General features: G+C 47.0%; 1 protein-coding gene across 2 annotated transcripts in view; it reads left to right on the top strand.

Annotated features, from left to right (window-relative positions):
• SLC24A3 (solute carrier family 24 member 3) overlaps positions 1-17989 on the top strand; it is a 461550-nt gene that overhangs the window by 54387 nt on the left and 389174 nt on the right. For both annotated transcript variants that reach the window (XM_070419848.1, XM_070419850.1), the window contains exon 2: positions 16134-16262. In XM_070419848.1, coding sequence (XP_070275949.1) covers positions 16134-16262 — 129 coding nt within the window. The remainder of the gene's footprint in view (positions 1-16133; positions 16263-17989) is intronic.

The raw sequence follows: 17989 nt of genomic DNA, 5'->3' as shown, positions 1-17989 counted from the left end.
TACAGAGTGAAGGAGATTTGACCTGATGGATAGTGGATCCCTGGGAAGGGGGATGGGACATCGTGATGAGCTTTCACTGCCTGTATTAAAAAGCTTTGTGTCCTGGTAGGGCTAATATGTGAAACCGTGTGCAACCCTAAGGCAGTTGTAGGGAGGAGTTATGCAGTAGTAAGGTCCCATAGGTTAGAAAGTTGCAGACTCTGAACAAAAATCTGATGTTTCTCATTACAATACTTAGATCTTCATAACAAAAGGTTTAATCTCTTCAGTCATGGCACTTCATGCCATCAAACAAAACAAAACAAAACAAAACAAAAAACACAAATCAAAGTGCCTAAGGCCTAGGGCAGTGGTCAGCAAACTGTGGCTCGTGAGCCACATGCGGCTTTTTGGCCCCTTGAGTGTGGCTCTTCCACAAAATACCACGTGCGGGTGGGCACGTACAGTGCGATTGAAACTTCGTGGCCCATGCGCAGAAGTCGTTTTTCGGCCTGGGCGAGTCTATTTTGAAGAAGTGGTGTTAGAAGAAGTGGGGGGTGTCGGGCGGTCGGGCGACTGGAGACGTGGTGCAGGCGGGCCGAGGGATACGCAGCGCAGGGGGGAGGCACGCGCAATTCATGCACGAGTTGAGTGAGCCAGTCAGTCAGCAGCCTCATTGTGCAGTGGTTAGTGCTAGTCGCGTCTGCAAATTGCGTGTGGGTGACAAAAGTACCTACTCGAAGCATATAGAGAAGATGAACGAAAGGAGATAGAGGAAACAAATATACAAGACGAGTGTGGATGGGAGAGTTGGAAGGGGTCGACCTCAGCGAACGTACCTCAATCAGATTGAGGACGTTTTTAGCCAAGGCCAGCTTAGGAGTACCCTAATTAATAACAATGTACCTACCTATATAGTTTAAGTTTAAAAAATTTGGCTCTCAAAAGAAATTTCAATCGTTGTACTGTTGATATTTGGCTCTGTTGACTAATGAGTTTGCCGACCACTGGTCTAGGGGGATTTAGTGGAGGGTATTTCTGCAGGTGGGCTAGTGTGATCCATGGGCCAGCCATGTAATCAGGATCCAGCTTCCTTCTCTCCTTTTCCTCCCTTCCGTATGTGAGCTTCGTCCCAAGGCCACGTCCCCCATGGTGGCAAAATGGCTGCAGAGGCTCCAGGCATCATCTCTTCACACAGCAGGAGAGAGACATCTGACATCAGCAGCTTTCTCTGGAGAGTGAGAGGCCTTCCCTCCCAGAAAGTGGGAGCAAACCTCCGCTCACATCTCACCGATCTGAATGGGACCGCTGGCCCTTCTGAACCACTCCTTCTTGCCATGTTGAAATGATGCGGGCCCAACACTTTTTGCACAACGTCCTGCTGTCACACAGTGGGCAAGAGACGAAGGGATCTTGTGAAAAGGACCACAGTGTCCCTGCTATCTACCATGAGGGACATTTACTCACCCCACCCTCAGTGTCTGTGACCCATCTACCATTTCACTGTCTGCTCATCTTTCTCCCGTGTTCGTGATTTTGGAAGAGGGGCAGGCTCCTTGTTCCCAGAACCCCTTACTCCATTACCCCTTCTCAGCCTGTGTGTGTGTGTGTGTGTGTGTGTGTGTACATGAACTTCTCTTCCTTGTTTCTTACCTCTTTAGAAACAATGGAAGAGGCCTTTCACTCTTGTTTCTTCTTCCTGGTTCCTGTCAAAGGACTTAGGACCTAGGCTGGCGGAGACTGTGAGGGACAGGGTCTCTCTCAGTATTCGGCACGAATGGCCTCGTGGCTTTGGGAGAGAGAGTGAGGCCTGAAGGGAAGGGAGCAGACAGGCATGTGAGGAGCAAACTGCATAGAGGAGCCCTCTGCTAGTGGCACACAGCAGGTCCTAAACACTGAGTATTGATTATGGTTTTCAGCAAGTCTTTTCAAGCGGGGAGTTACTGGCAGTCTGCTCTTGCCAGGACTCTAGAAAAGAAAGCCCGATTCCTTAGGCAAATCCCAAATCTGTAGAAATGTACCTGGAGGCTTCACTGGGGATTGGAGCAGGGAGGTGTTCTCTCTGGACGAGAGGTGAGAAACGAAGCTGCCATGACCCAGGCAGCCACCTGAAAGGTCCTTCGTGCGTCAGCCTATCCCCGATGGCCCTTCCTGTACTTGCTTCCCATCTTCCCTTTCCTGTTGATGGATCTGTGACTCAGGACTGAAACCTGAGAGGACATGGATCCTATCTTCCTTCCCACTCAACCCGGTTACGCTCCTGTGGCTAGCTTCGGTTTCCAACTTGGAAAGGTAGGAGCAGTGGGCCACAGAGTAGGAACAAGTGAAAAGGAAGTGGCTTTGTGTGTAAATGGACACCGCACTGCAGTCCTCATTCCTGTTCTTCTCATTGTGAAGCATCCAGAGGATACTTTAGTTCTGGTGTGAAGTTCAGTGGTGAGAGACGAGAGAAGTAAAGGAAAACATTGCTAGACTCTACATGCCCATGGTATCTTCCTACTTGCTTCAGGCTTCAGGAGACCTTGTTTCCAAGGTGAGGCCAAGGTTACCTTCAGTGGCTGACATTCTTTGGTGTCCCTGGAGACAGCCCCTCAGCCCTCTTTGGGCTCCAGCTCCAGCCACAGTGGGCGGTTCAATGTGAGTGCAGACTCTGTTGCCCTGATGGTGCCACCTCAAGCATGGGCCACGTGTCCTTCTACTTCCTGGCCCAGGGTCTTCCCCAGTAGGTGGGAGCTGGCTTGGCCCATTCAAAAATGCAGCCTGGAATTTGGGGAAGCTCGGGCTCCTGGGGCAGACGGATCTCAGCCAGTGGGGAAGGGAGCCACCGCCCTTATCTTTCAGGTGGACTATTTTGCATCCCTGTGCTTCCGTGGGATCTGTGTCCCAGTTGCCAGCAGCAGCCTCCGTAATGCACCCTCATTGTTCCTCTTTCTCTTTCCCTGTCTTGCTTCCCAGTCTTCCTCACTCCTTCTTCTAGGCATCCCTTTCAGGATAAACTACTTGCATGCAAGTCTTTTTCTCAGACTATGCGTTTGGGAAACCCAAACCAGGATAGTTCCCAACATTGCAGACTGCCATTGTGAAAAGCATTACTGCAATTTCACAGTGGCATTGAGGTTTTTGTTTGTGTGATCAGGCCAGCCTCTGGCTGCTGTCATATGACCCAGGATGGCAGGGTATTTGGGGACTTGAGCATAGATTGTCCCTCTCCACCATCAGGGAACAACCATCTCCCCTTGCAGACTGTACTGGAGCTTCTTATGCCTCATAGCCATCTTAATTCCGACACAGTGTTCCCAGTCCTCTTGCAGCTTATTACTTTGATTGATAGAAGGGATTTGGGAACCTGTATTTTCATGGCGGGGTGGGGGACATTTATTCAGAGAAAAGAAAGAGCTCTCTGCTCAGCAGTGTGCCTGATGGACGCAGTGAGGATGAAGGCAGGTTGGTTTGGGGAAGAGCTTTACCGGGCTGCCACATTTTACATGGGGTGGGATAAAAAGTGGGAGCATGTATCAGCGAGGACTCTGTCAGTTTCTGTTAGATAAAAGCCAACCCCATCTGGCTCAGGCTAAAAAGGGAATACACTGAGATGTGTAATGGAAAGGCCATGATTAGTCTGGCTTCAGGTACCCAGGGGCTAAAATGTGAGGTCCTTAGGACCCAAGCTCTCTTTGCCTCTTGGTTTGGCTCTGCTCACCTTGGTGTGTTACTGCATTCTTGGACTCTAAGCCTCCAGGCTCTCCTCCTACTTTTAAGCCCACTGAGAGAGAGGGGGCGAGTCTCTTGGGATCTCTACTTTGATTGGCTTGGCTCAGTTATGAGCATCTCAGAACCAATCATCTGTAGGATGTGGGGCTTTGTTTGGCCTGGCTTCTAGTGAATGCACCTCACCCTGAAGAGGTAGATTGGGTATGGAGAGGGGTCATTTCCCAAATGAAAATCTGAGGTTGATTCAAATGAAAGGAGAAGAGATGCTGGGAGGAAGGAGTGTGGGCACCAAATTCCAGTGTAGTTAAAAAAAATTAATTTTCCAATGGAGACTTAATGAATTCCTCCTCTATGCAAATACTGGGGGCCACTAAGAGAAAATTGCTGTTAGGTAGCTACAGTCTAATGGAGGAAATGAGAAAGGTATGTGTGTAGCTGGAATAGAATGTGCCATCTGAAGCAGTAATCTCTACACTGTTCTTATGAATGTAAATTTATTTAGCAATTATGTATAATAAATACTATAATATATTTTGTATTCACATATACTTCATGTGAATATAAAAATATTGCTTGTATCTAATTTTGTATTTATACTATACTTTTCTGTTTAAAATAGGGACCCCAACATTACATAAGCTTCAATCCCCACCAAACTTGAATTCACCCCTGATTTTTAAATACCAAGAAACATAACCTGGCTGAGTAGCTTAATTGGTTAGAGTGTCATCCTGATACGCCAAGGTTGTGGGTTTGATCCCTGGTCAGGGCACATACAAGAAGCAACCAATGAATGCATAAATAAATGGAACAGCAAAATCGATGTCTCTCTTTGCTCTCTCTCTCTTTTTCTCCCCTTCCTCTCTCTCAAATTAATTAAAAAAATATAAATTTAGGAGGAAGAAAATAAACATAAAACAAACCATTTAAACATTATATTTGTTAATAGAACAGAACAGGGCATTTTAGTTTTACTAAAGTATTATAATTATTAATATTGTTGTATTCTATGAGTACCATTTTATTGAGGAAAATGTGATTGAATATACTTAAATCATTTTTTAAAATATTCCATATTTTGAGATACAGCTAATTGAAGGTCTGTTTATTTTAACTTAATTTAAAGTCAGTTTAATATTAAAGTTTAAAGGCTGTTCTCTCAGAAATAGAGGATTCACCAAGTTACATAGATCCAACGAAAGAAAAACATCAGAGGCTATGTTAAATCAAGATGCTAATTTTTCCATTTTATCTACCAGTTATGCAAAGACTTTTGCTAACACCTCCCATTGTTCTTGGTTTCATTTGATTAATCTTGCAACTTTTGAAAGGTGTTATGTTTACATATTTTTAATAAATAGGTCAAAGTTAGTGAAACTCTATTTGAAATGTTTTTATTCAGATTAGATAATTCTGCTTCCAAGTTTTAAGGTGGAGAATATGAATGTTTTATATGCTGCTGGTTTTTGTCATTCGGGGAAGGGAACAATACACTTTTTAAAATATGTTTTTTCAAAATGCTCTCTTCATAGAACAATTTTCTGTAGGAAAGTTGCACTTTTTTTACCTGGTTGATAAAATATTACTTTAGAGGGTGTGTGTGTGTGTGTATGTGTGTGTGTACACATGCATGTGTTCTTTGAATATATCTGTTAGGTGCATACTTAGCTGGTGGCCACGTCTTCTCAGAAAAGGTTAGCATATTTATAGCTGTTGTCTTTTTATAAAAGAGAAATGCATAATTCCTCTTTAAGTTCAACAATTTAAAAAATACTCTTGCCAAAATATAATCAGTGGACATCTGTATAGTATAAAAAGATTTCATGATTATGTCCCCATCTCATTTAAAAATAGTGTAAAGATTTCATTGTTTCAAAACAATATCTGCAAATCTGTTTAACTGAGCCCTTATAAAGTGCACTATGTTGCAACCTCTGAAAGCAAGTGAACTCAAAAGGGCTCCTGTTCATCCTGCACTCTTCCTTCAGGCCTCTTACCTGCCATGAATGAAAGTGCCTTTCTGTTACATTATTTATGGGATATGCTGGACTCAGGGTGGGTGCCACTGTCAACCCATATTGTAAATATTAAATGAATATGTACTTTTCTTATTTTTAGATTGGCATGTGATACAGATATGAAGGTTCTAATATTTTTCCCCTGCTCTCTAATATGGCCTTTAGCTCACCCACCCACAGGACCATGTCAGCCTTTGCTTAGATGACTCTACTGTAGATTTTTTTTTTAAGGACTTAAAATATAAGTTCAAGGGACTTTAGAGATCAATCGTGCATTTAACTTGCACATACAGCATCTGAGATAAAGTGATTAAACTTCAACAGCCCAAAGCCAGTGACAGATCTGGCACTAGAATCCCGTCACCAAATGCTAAGATGGTGATCACCCATGACCATACGCTCAGCTGCCTTCCCATGTGGATCTCACAGATTTTTTGAGCAACTTGAGTTGTTTTTCTTTAAATTCTACTTGGGGGGCCTGGCTGGTGTAGCTCAGTGGTTGAATGTTGACATAGGAACCAAGAGGTCGTTGGTTCAATTCCAGGTCAGGGCACATGCTCTGGTTGTGGGCTCAATCTCCAGTAGGGACTGTGCAGGAGGCAGCCGATCAAAGATGCTCCTCTCTCATCGATGTTTCTATCTCTCTATCTCCCTCCCTTTCTCTCTCTCTAAAAATCAATAAAAAACACATTTTAAAAATAAAAAGAGCAAAGAGTAAATTCTATGCCAACAGAGCAAGGTCACTTTTCCTCTTTAAGAGGGCTTGGGGCTGGTTTTTAGTATTGATGGTTCTTCCTAATTTCTTCTACCAGAACTACTGACTGTCTTCCTTCTTCCCCAAGAAGGAAGCCAAAAGAGAACAAAAATCAGACAAGCCCACCTTCTTCTGTGTCTCATTAAAATGTGTGATCACCTCTCTCTCAAGGCCATTGCCTTTTCCTCTGTTTCCCTTGACCCTGCCATGTTTTGACAGAATTTGGTTTCTGCCTGGGTTCTTGACCTTGGAACAGGGATACTCTACTTATGTGATTAGGCCTATTCTTAGTCTAGTCACAGCCACATGTGGCTATTTCAATTTACATTAATTAACATGACAACAGAAATTAGATTTCTTTTCTGGACTAGCCACATTTAAAGTAGCCACATGAGGCTGGTGGCTACCTTATTGGGCAGAGACCATGTTGGGCACCTCCATCACTGCGGAAAGTGCTTTTCCATGGCACAGATCTAAACGGACCACTGAGGTACTGGGGGGGTTTCCTGCTTTTTAAAATGTGGGAAATTATCTTGGGGAGCATTTTAGGAGTTCCTGTGTCTCCACTTAATTTCCCAAAGTTTCTTGACAGGTTGGCTATTGGGCCAGATGGCTGAAGAGAAAGCCTCACAGAGCATAACAAGTAGCATTGAAAGAGCCACCACTGTCTGAAAGGTGATTTCAGTTTTGGAGCCAGGCGTCCACATCACACCCATTGGGTTGTAGGTGCACATAGTGACATCTGTTCCTGGTTTTCTCCCTACTTCCCCCTCTGTCCATTCCACCACCCCTTGAAGGCCGTTTTTGTTGTGAGGCCCATTGCACAGCCACCAACACAGATTTCGGTGCGGAATTGGCTTCCTGTCTTTGAATGTGCAGGTGGGATAATGAGAGCAGGTAGGATGTTGGTTGATACGATGTCCCTGCTGCCTGAGAAATGTGGCTTATTTCCTCCCCATCTTCAGGTGCAGTGGGCACATGACTTCAGTATTTGCTCCTGAGTGCTGTGTAACAGTGAGACCCACTTATGGTGGGGGTTAACTGGAGGTCTGAAGAGTTTAGCCTTTCTGACCTTCATTCTCTTTTTCCTGCCAGAAGGTACCCACAACGGGTAAGATCACCATCCTCTTTACTCCCGGAGGCATCTAGTCCATTGAGGCTACTCTGGATTTGCTTGGAGCTCCTGCAGAGTGCACTGCCTGGAACTCCGGCAGTTTCCTTTCTGAAACACAGCCCAGTTGGGATGCTCATTGGCATATGGTGACTCAGACCCTTTCATTCATGTGCGTCTTCATTGAAAAATGTGTAATGAAGATCCTTAGAGTGTTGTTTGGACCAGCAGCACTGGCATCCACTGGGAACTTGTTAAAAATACTGAATCTCATAGACCTACTTCTCAGAGTCTGCATTTTAATAAGGTCCCTGGGTGATAGGCATGCACATTAAATTTGAGAAGAAATCCCATGTTGAATATTGTGTGTGTGTGTGTGTGTGTGTGTGTGTGAGAGAGAGAGAGAGAAAGAGAGAGAGAGAGAGAGAAAGAGAGAGAGAGAGAGAGAGGTGGACATTGATTGATTGATGGAGAGAGATCTAGAGGAGAGGAGAGGTATCCTCTTGCTTTCTTTCTGATGAGGCCAGCGAGGAGAGACCTCCAGGAGAAGGTGGAGATCCAAGTTACTAGGGATTGTGAAATCTGGAAAAGGACGAGGCAGAGAGGTTGAAGGATAGCCTTTCTGGTGCAGTGAAGGGCAGGGGAAACACTGCCAAGAACCAGGGCTGACTCCTGCCCCTGATGTGTGTTTAGATCAGGAGCGGAGCACTCCTGGGGGTCAGCCCCTGGGGTCCTTGGAACAAACCCCTGTTGCTTTATTTAGGGGAGCAATGAAGAAAGGTGGAGCTGTTTTGAAAAGAACGAGCTCTGAAACAGGCTGCTGGGACCTGATCTCTCTTAGCCGTAGAAAGGTATCTGAAAGGGTGCCGGTGAGGCAGGCGCAGGAGGACGTGTCTCAGGCAGCCAGGCAGCACTATGCATGCAGAAGTCCCACCTCTGAGAGGGCTGGAGGGCTGTGTGGAGCTCAGCGAGGGGTCTTTCTGGTCCCTGGGACGTTGAAGGGTTCTTGCATTTCGGACTTCAGAGACGGAGAGGACATGCTGAGCACTGTGCCGGGAACTTTGAAGGCACACATGTCTGTGGACACATGAAGACGAGGTCGTTTGTGTGGGGTTGCAGAGCTGCTCAGACTTTGGTGGGCACTTGAGCACCTATCAAAATGCAGTCCCACACAGTAGGTCTGAGGTGCATTTCCAACAAGCTCCCAGGTGATGCCGATGTGGTTGGTCCAGGGACCACCCCTTGAGTAGTAAGCTGTAATGCAAACAGTTTGGTCCAGGAACCCAGAAAAGTTGGATTCTGGTTCAGATTTGCCACTAAAATTCCTAGGCCTATTATTTAAACTTAACCCCTTCATCAAGGTTGCATCACCTGGGGATCTTCCCTGCAGAGTCAGCTCTTCCCTTGCGGATCCCGTGGTTACTTCCCAGTCATGCCCAGGTCACGGCTTGAGTGAAACACTATGACACCTTAGCTGTAGAGCATCCACTACGTTTTAGGCCAGGGAAGCACAGTGAAGAGAAAAACACAGGCTGGGCCCTCCTGGAGCTTATGACCTGGTAGGGGGTGGGGAGGATATCATAATGAGAGGCGGTCTGTTATTCTGTCTGTGATATGTGCTCCTTCTCTGGGAGTTTGTCATCTGGAGGCTTCTGGAGGGCCTGGGAAGGCTGCCTGGAGGAAGGGCTTCCCTCTGGAAGCAGCCAAGGGCTGGGTGGACTCCCTCACCTTTGCCTCTGAGTCACAACCAGACCTGTCTTGTTTTGCCCAACAACCATGGCAAAATCTGCACTTGGTGCCAGATGGGACTCTTGGCTCACGCTCGTAGGTTGGGTGCTTTGGGCGGTCCCTTGTTCCCAAGGACGTTCTTGTAGGGGCTCGCCCAGCCTCTGGGGGCTGTGCTGGGGTCGGTGTCAGGAGGGAAAGGCAGCAGCAGCAGGGATTTGAGGGTGGGGGAGTAAAGAGGTGGTTGGGCCTTTCCTTTCCCCTCCATGGGTGGGTTTGCACGGGGACTGGTAATGGGGCCAGTCTCTCCGGATGCGGGACACATGAACATCACAGGTCACACAGCGAGCCTGGAGCCCCGGCGGCCTCACAATCCCTCCCTCCCTTTTTCTACAAAGGCCCCTACTTCCCCCACAACCGCCCCCCCCTCCCCCCGCAGCAACAGCAGGCCGGGCTCATCTCTCTGGGCCCTGGAGTCTCCCTTTGCAAGTCCTTCCAGCAGGACTGCCCCAGGGATCTGGAGACTCCAGTGTGCCCCATGCAGATTCGGGCTCCACCAGCCCCGCGATCTGCATTTCTAACTGGCCCCCAGGACTTACCCCTGCTGCTGCTGGGAAGCAACACAGAGCAGGGGACAGGGCAGCAGAGGCTCTGCCGGCTTCAGTGGGGCAGGGGGCTGGGGTCCTTGTCCCTCTCCCCTCTGAGTAAAAGAGAGGCCCATCTGAGGGACTGAAAAACCTCAACTTTCAACAGGCTTTTCCTCTTGACGCTGAGATGTATACTTTGTTACGGGGATAATGTTTAAATCTGGCATGAAGCTGCTGCCTGTGGTGCCATCGCTGAGTTGGAGAGCATGACAGGGACACTTGGGCTCAGTCCACTGGGGTCTTAGAGTCGCCCCCACTGGGCAGGGTGTGTGAACAGCTAGAGAGGTGGGGACATTAAATGGGGTCTGTGGCCTCTGCAGCTCCGAGCTCCCTGGATCTGCCCTTGTCTGTCTTCCTGGAGCTCTGAGTCAGCGGAGGGACCCATGCACAGCCCATCTAACCTCTGGCTTCCTCCAGTCCCTGTGGGTGTGGAGAGCTCGCAGCCTCTACAGTTTGTGCTCCTTGTCAAGGACCAAGAGTAATGTAGAGGGACACGCCTGTTTCAACTGGAAAATCCGTGTGTAATGCACATGCAGAAAGCCAGCGCCTCCCGTGCCCCCCCTCTTCACCCACCCAGAGGGAGAACCACCAGGCGCCCCTTCCTGAGACTCTAGGGGTGGGGTGAGGAAGGGGGGCTGATGACAGAATGATGTGGGGGAGGCAGATTCGCCCCTGCTCACTGGGTTGCAAGAAGGCAATCTGCTGGCTTCAGGCTTATGCAAAACGGACCGCCGACCCCAGGGTGAAGCCCAGGGTGCACGGAGTGGAGACAGCTGTGTAAACCACAGGGCGGGGTATTTATAGCCTCGGTGGCTGAGCCTGCCTCAGAGCCAAAGTTACTTACTGCTTTCACTGGCTCCAGCTTTTGTGGTGTTAACTGTGTTGCATTAGGCATTGCGAGACTTAGTTTCCTCATCTGCAAATGGGGCCTGTTGCCCTGGTCCTCTGAGTGTTTTAGAGGGGTGGTGCCCACCACCCCAGGTTTCAAGAAGAAATGCAGAATTCCAGTTCTCAGGGAGGGGACAATTAATAGGACCTCTCACAGTGAAGCCTGCTGACCCCACGAGGCCACTTTCCTGGGCTCCCAGAGATTTGGGACAAGGTGGGACATGCATACCTGGGCTTTAGTGTCAGATCTGGGCTTGAGTCCCAGCTTAGCCACTTAACCCCGTCAACAGTGGCAGTCAGATGGCCCAAACACCCTGTGAGAGCAGGGAGTGGACGGACGGTGCAGGCAGGCTGCTTGACACAGAGGTGAGGGGCATGCAAGGTAATTAGGATGACACTGCAGCAAATCCGCCCATTGGCTGCCTGTCCACCTGTGTGAAGGAGTTCATTCCTCCTCAGAGAGCAGGCAGCCCCACTTCTCCACTGGTTCTGGGCCTGGTATTTGGGAAGGATGGACGCCTGTGGGACAAGGGTGCACAGAGGATAGTCTTAGGGTGAAGGCTGGGACCTTGGGCACTCAAGGAAATCCATTCTTGGTGTCAGAAATCCTTGGGTTTTCCAAGCCCCAGTTACAAGGAGAATTAGGGGGTGAGGGGGTGGGGCAGAGAATGAGGGAGGAGGGGGAGAGAGAGAGAGAGAGCAAGAGAGGGTGAGCACACAGCTCTGTAATGGAAACTTGGCTCCCAGCCTCCACTTTCTTTCCTTCCTTAGCATGTGGCTCAAGTCTCGGGTTGAGAACTTCTTCCCCTTCTAGCAGGCACCCAGTGCTAGCTCCACGGCATACTCCTGCCCCACCCTGCCTCCTCAGAGACTGCAGTCCTACAGGCTGCCTCTGCTCACCAGTGTGGGGCATGGAACATGTGAGCCTGCTGCCTCCCTCTTTATGCGACCCCCCCCCCCCCCCAGGCTAATTAGGCCAACATGCACTTCCAGGGCCTGGCAGATGAGGAGCCAAGAATGCAGTGGACAGGGGCCAAGTGTTTTTGTTGACATTGCTCAAGTGTAGCTTTGTGGAGCAGTCTCTGCCATAGCAGAGAAAGTCCGAGGAAGCCGGAGATGATGAGGGGAGAGCAGTGGAAAAACCAAGTGTGGCCACCTCTCCACATCTTTTCTGCCTTCCTCACTGCCCACCCTCTGCCCCGCTTCCCTAAATCCAAGAATATAACCCTCATGTCATGACCAATGGGACTAGCTTAGTCTCTAGGAAATCCACAATCAGAGGAGCATTATGTGTCCAGTGGTGTTTTAGAACCATTTCCTTTGTTCTTTGAGATGCTTTCATGGGGAAGTGTCATGCTTGACTGTGTTCTTTATTTATTTATTTTTTTTTTTAAATATATTTTATTGATTTTTTACAGAGAGGAAGGGAGAAAGATAGAGAGTTAGAAACATCGATGAGAGAGAAACATCGATCAGCTGCCTCCTGCACATCTCCTACTGGGGATGTGCCCACAACCCAGGTACATGACCCTGACCGGAATCGAACCTGGGACCTTTCAGTCCGCAGGCCGACGCTCCATCCACTGAGCCAAACCGGTTTCGGCATGACTGTGTTCTTAATAGTTTCTGAGGAAACAGCCTTCTTGAAAATAAGTCCAGTAAGACTGTCCTCACCCTAACCTGTATAAGGTGCAGTATTGCTCTGTTTTACTGTGGCTGAATGATGCAACCCACTGAATTCTGTCCTTTTCAGGACCTACCAGACCTGGGTTCAAATCCCATTCTGCCCCTTCGTGCTCCCTGTGTGACCTTGGTCGAGTTCTTTTAACCTCTCTGTGCTTCAGTTTGGAGCTGATAGCTCACAATAATACTGTTGTAAGATGAAACATGGTGAAGAAAGGAAAATTCTTTGCACATAAATAGACACTCAGTAAGTGGAAGCCATGATAACTATTAAATGGTAGTTGATGTGACCATGGATTGGCTCCGATTGACTTATTTACTCTAAAAAAGGCAAGTTGACCCCAGAACTGCCTCTTCCTACCTCACCAGGAATTTTGTGAGAACAAATGAAATGGGATATAATATTGTCCCACTTGGCTCAGTGGGAAGCGAATGCAGTGCTTAGTTTTCAACATTCTCATTTTCTCAGACTCTGATCTCTGCATTAGTGGTCAATGGTAAAATATATTTTTGTTGAGATAAAAGTTTGTAGGTTTTGGAATCCAGAGGTACTGCTTTAATAGTCTCTAATTCCTGAAGATATTGAATCATTGTGTAAAAAAAAAAATCCTCTAATTTTCTGCTACAATAGCTGGCTTTATTTATACATCCTTAATTGGTATCAGCTTTTCTCTCACAATTACAGAACCATGGAAACTTGGCCTAGGAAAGAACTTTGGGAGTCATTGGAAGGGACACTCTTGCTTCTTTGCAAATCTTTGCATTGCTGTGTCACAAAGCACTTTTCTTTGACCCAGATTACGAGCACAGCAGAATGGCCAGCCTGTTGGTCCCTAGCACAGCTCTGCCTCTGAATCTCCTGCAGGCTGGCAGATGCCTTTGGTGCCCTGCCCACATCACTTTGTTCTTACCTCTTCAGTGCACACTGGCGCTGTTCAACTGTTCGCACCTGTATCTCATTGTCCAGGCCCTTTTTCCGGGCACCAGAGCCTCCCTTGGACATGTGGCAGGTTGGAAGTGCCAGGGAATTAGTGTCCCTGGGAACAGCCTGCAGCCAGCAGCAGACCAAGAGTAGGTAGATATATACGTAAGCTCCCTCACCCCTTGGGTGTCTGAGATACATGTCTACATTGGCACCCAGAGCTTTCCAGAGGGTTCCAACTCTAGTTGATTCATTTTGGCAACACACATGACATGCACCCTCTGTTGGCTGGCTCCCTTTCCCTGTCCAATTTCTCTATTCCTAGACCACCCCTCCCCCGCACCCTATATAAACCACCTTGACTTGAATCTTTGCCTCAGGGGCTGCTTCTGCGGACACCTGGCCTGAGACAAATGGGATATCTTTCTCCACACTTTCAGATTATTTATGATATTGTGGTATTAAATTCACATTTTAGGGCCGCTTGTTGGATTTTAAGGTTACTGACCTTATTGTTTCTTCGTGAAATTTTGAAAATTTTTTCTGTACTTGTCAACAGTCTTAATTATAAGAATTAACTGTTCAGGTTAACCAGACTACACAAATGCCTGCTTTATCCTTGAATTATCTTTGATATTATCCTCACATTTTTGGCGAAACATCAACTACCATGTGGGTTTTATATTTCTGAGTCTAAAGTTATCATTTATTGTAGTGAAGTTAAGTTCCACAGTCTACTTTTTTTTTAAGAACATACCTCAGGGCTGGCCAACATGCATAAGGTTTAATTAGATATCTTGATAATTTTACATCTGGGAACAGTTTCCCTTTGACTGTGGAAAACCTCAATACATGAGCGGCTGACATTTTTGTGTCTTGTTGGTTTAGGTGAGATGTCCACAAGCATTGTGATTTTTCAGAAACTTCTGTGAGCCTCACTTTATCCATCCACCAAATGGGAATAATTATTTTGATATGTGCTTACTGAGCATCTGCTTCGAGCCAGCAGTCATTAGGTGTTGGAGGAAGACCAGTGGACAAAGTAGACAATGTTTGCACTCCCCCTTTCTTTCCCAAGTGATGTCATGAAGTACAAATTCAATAATGAAGGTGATATTGTTTAGGAAACTGAACCACCATGGAAATAGAGAAATGCGTATGATGACCTTCAGCTTTTCATTGACAGTTTCAGAACACCACAGTGATGTGGCCGGAAGGGGTGTACCCTCCAGCCTTTTGTGAAGGCCATTGCACATTAGGCCCTTGTCCTATATTTAAATCCATTTTCTGACCACCGCAACTCTGGAACTCAAGAGGTTGCCATTGTGTCATGTCATATCTTTACTTAGCTCTAAGCCACTGGAAGGAGTCACCTTGGCTTGCTGTTTCCATCTTCCAGTGACTCCTGATGTCCAGCTTTGTGGTTTCTTTGCCTCTGTCCTCCTTGATTTCTCCATAGTTGTCAAGGCTATTGGCCACTCTTTCTGTTTTAGAATTCTCTGTCTGCTCACCTTCTGTGGCACCATTTTCCTTGCTCCTTTTCTTCCATTCATGATCCTTTGATGACTTCTTTTCCTATAATTTCTTGAGTAAAAGAAAGAATCTTGAGTTCCCCATGATTTTTTGTTCCATTCCCTTCTCTTTAGTTCCCTCCCCTCCTCCTCTGGGAGACCCCATTCATACATGTCTCATACTGTGCCCTGTTTGCTTATGACTCTGTCCCCAGAGGCTTTTGCACCCATGTTCACATAGACAGCATGCCTCCCTTGCAAAGCTCCACATGCAATTCAGACTCAATGTGTCTTTAACAGAGAATACACTGCATTTTCCCTCTCGTGTACTTTTTAGTCTCTGTTCTATTTCCTGGCACTTCCATCTCCCGAGTCATCTCAGCACTGTTCAATGCGTATCCCCTTCACATATTCAGTGGTCTGTTTTTCCTCATTCCTGCTTTCATCTCTTGTTTATGGAACTCTTGCTATGTGGTATTGAAGGCCTAGGCTCTTGGATGTCAAAATGGTGTCTTAGCTTGGATAACCCTTCAGAAGCGGGTCCTGATCAAGTGTTCAATTGCAGGTAGTTTTTTTGGGAGGTAGTTCAAGGAAATGCTGGTAGGAGAGTAGATGCTGGTGGGCTGGAGCCAGTTATACTGACTTAGTGGATCTAACTGTGCCCATCTCTTCCTAAATTCATGTTCAGCGAGGCCATGTTGGTAGCTTGAAATAGGCCATAATGGGACTATTTACACCACAAAAATTGGCCCATGGCCACAAATTAAGACTCCCCATCCCTCACCCCAAGAATTGGTTGTTAAACATTTCTCAGTATTGTTTTGGGAGCAAGGAATTAAAACAGGGAAGGGCAGAGTCGGCAAAGTGGCTTTATCATGAGAGTTACACTGTAATGTAAACAACTAGAGTGGGATTCCAGTGAAGAAAACTATGGAATCCAGGTTAGAATATACACCTCAAAGTCATCCCACTGGAGCAGTGAGGTATTAATATACTACTTCCTACCAGTTGCTGGCTGAGGGCTACCCTTGGGGCCCAGTAGGATCCAGTAGCCAGAGGAAGTACAACAGTAAGGCCTAAGGGGTACAGGTGGGGCTGAGCACCTGATGGCTGATTAAGACACTGAGCACCCAGATTAGTAAAGGCTAATTAGTGATGTGTGGTTATTATCTTTTTCTCCCCAGACCTCGACTTCATGGATCTCATAGGGGAAGACCGACAGTGGACATTGGGCAGGAAGTTAATGCAGGTCAATGACACTCTGACTTCAGAAGACACAGACCTTCGGAGCAGCAAGAACTGCACTGAACCAGGTAAGTGACAGCTGCTCTCTGGGCAGTGGCTGCTGTTTTCTCTGCTTTTGGCTAAGGAAGAGCTGGATGCCATGTTTTTTCGTTGAATTCTAACCCAGAGAGACTTTAAGGACATTTAGGGCAAATGTCTAAGAAACTCAAAGGTGAGACCCCAGGGGACTATGCAGGTGTGTTTGTACCTCTGCATTCTTTTCTTAGGGCATCTGAAGAAAAGGTAAGTCAGAGTCATGGGAAATACAGTGATAGGGAGCCCCGTCATCACCTTTGTTATGGGAAAGAATGGAGTCGAACGTGATAGGGTGACCAGCTCTGGGATGTTGGGTTCAGCTATGCCCGGGCCAGTGTGATGGAGGGCTTGCTTCTGTTCGCTGGTGTTGGAGCTGTGGCTTATGGAGGTGAAGTGGTCTCTCTGTGAGTATCGTTGCTCACTGTATCAAGAAATGCCTTTCTCAAGGTGACAGATATAGAAGAATAAAGCACATTAAAAGCTACCGCGAGAGAGGAAATGACTCAGTTTACTGGTAGAAAGGAAGATGTCCAAGTTTTTATGAAGAGCATGAGCCCAGCACCTGCTGGTGTTGGCAGGAGTGGGGGCTGGGAGGACAGGGAAAGGGAGGAGAGGAAAGGCTTTATGAGGGCAATGGGAGGAGTAAATGAAAACTCACCATGTTGTGTAGAGCTGGTCCACGAAGAACAAGGACCCAGCAGGCACATTCTTGAGGTCCTCATCTGTGGACTATGGGACTGGACTTGATTTCTGGGGCCCTTGACTCTGAACCAGATCTTGTAGGGAAGGCGATCATGCTTGAACCAGGAAGGGTCTTGTTCAATTCCTAACTTATCCAGGGCCTGCCTGGAGCCTCTCTCCTTCACTAAGCTGCTTGGACCAACCCAGATGGCTGTGGCCATTCTGCTTTTGAATGTTTTTTTTAATGTAAAATGTCTCTCATTGCACTGTTTAACATGGGCATTAAATGGTGACTTAATTAAAATGAATTCAAATTAAATACAATAAAAAATCCAGATTCTCAGTTGCACTAGCCACACATCAAATATTCAAGAGCTGTTTGGGGCTCATGGCTACCATTTGAACAGCACCGATCATAGAGCGTTTCCATCGCCTATTGGATAAACTGGTCTAGAAGGTCCATTTGTCTCCTCTCTTTCTAGCTCAAGGATATAGTGTGGATGTGTAAGTCTCAGAGCCCCATCTCCAATCTGGGTCTTGGGATCACACTCACCTGGGTTGGAATACTGGCTTAAACCTTGGACGCTGTGGCCTTTGGGCAAAATAGTCAGGTTCTCTAAGCCTCTGTTTGCTTCTCTGTGAAACTAAAGTAATTATTCTATCCTTTCACATTTGCTGTGAGAATTGGCAATGAAGTAATAAAGTATTACCAGCTTAGTGCTCTGCGTATGGTTGCTCCATAGGAGGAGCTCACTCAGGAATTTCCACTGTTGGCTTGGGGCACCCCTCCCTCCATTACAGGCAGGTCATGAAGTTATATTCTCCAGCCCCCCCTCATGGGAATGGGCAGATACTGCACGTCTGTTCAGTCAACAGGTCACTTCCTCAGGTGGCCCAGGTCTGGGCAGTCAGCTAGGTGTGCAGAGAGGCTCAGGAACCACCTTCAAACACAGACAGGTTGGAAGATCTCACTCAAGGTGCCTCTGAGGAATCCCCTGTTTCTATAAGGATGTGATCAAAACATTGCCACAGATCACAT

Source organism: Myotis yumanensis, unplaced genomic scaffold, assembly GCF_028538775.1.
Source record: "Myotis yumanensis isolate MYYU_CA2020_CCGP unplaced genomic scaffold, mMyoYum1.0.hap1 SCAF_7, whole genome shotgun sequence".
Classification (NCBI taxonomy): Eukaryota; Metazoa; Chordata; class Mammalia; order Chiroptera; family Vespertilionidae; genus Myotis; species Myotis yumanensis.
Note: the sequence above shows the minus strand (reverse complement) of the source record. Positions and strands in the feature narration are given on the sequence as shown.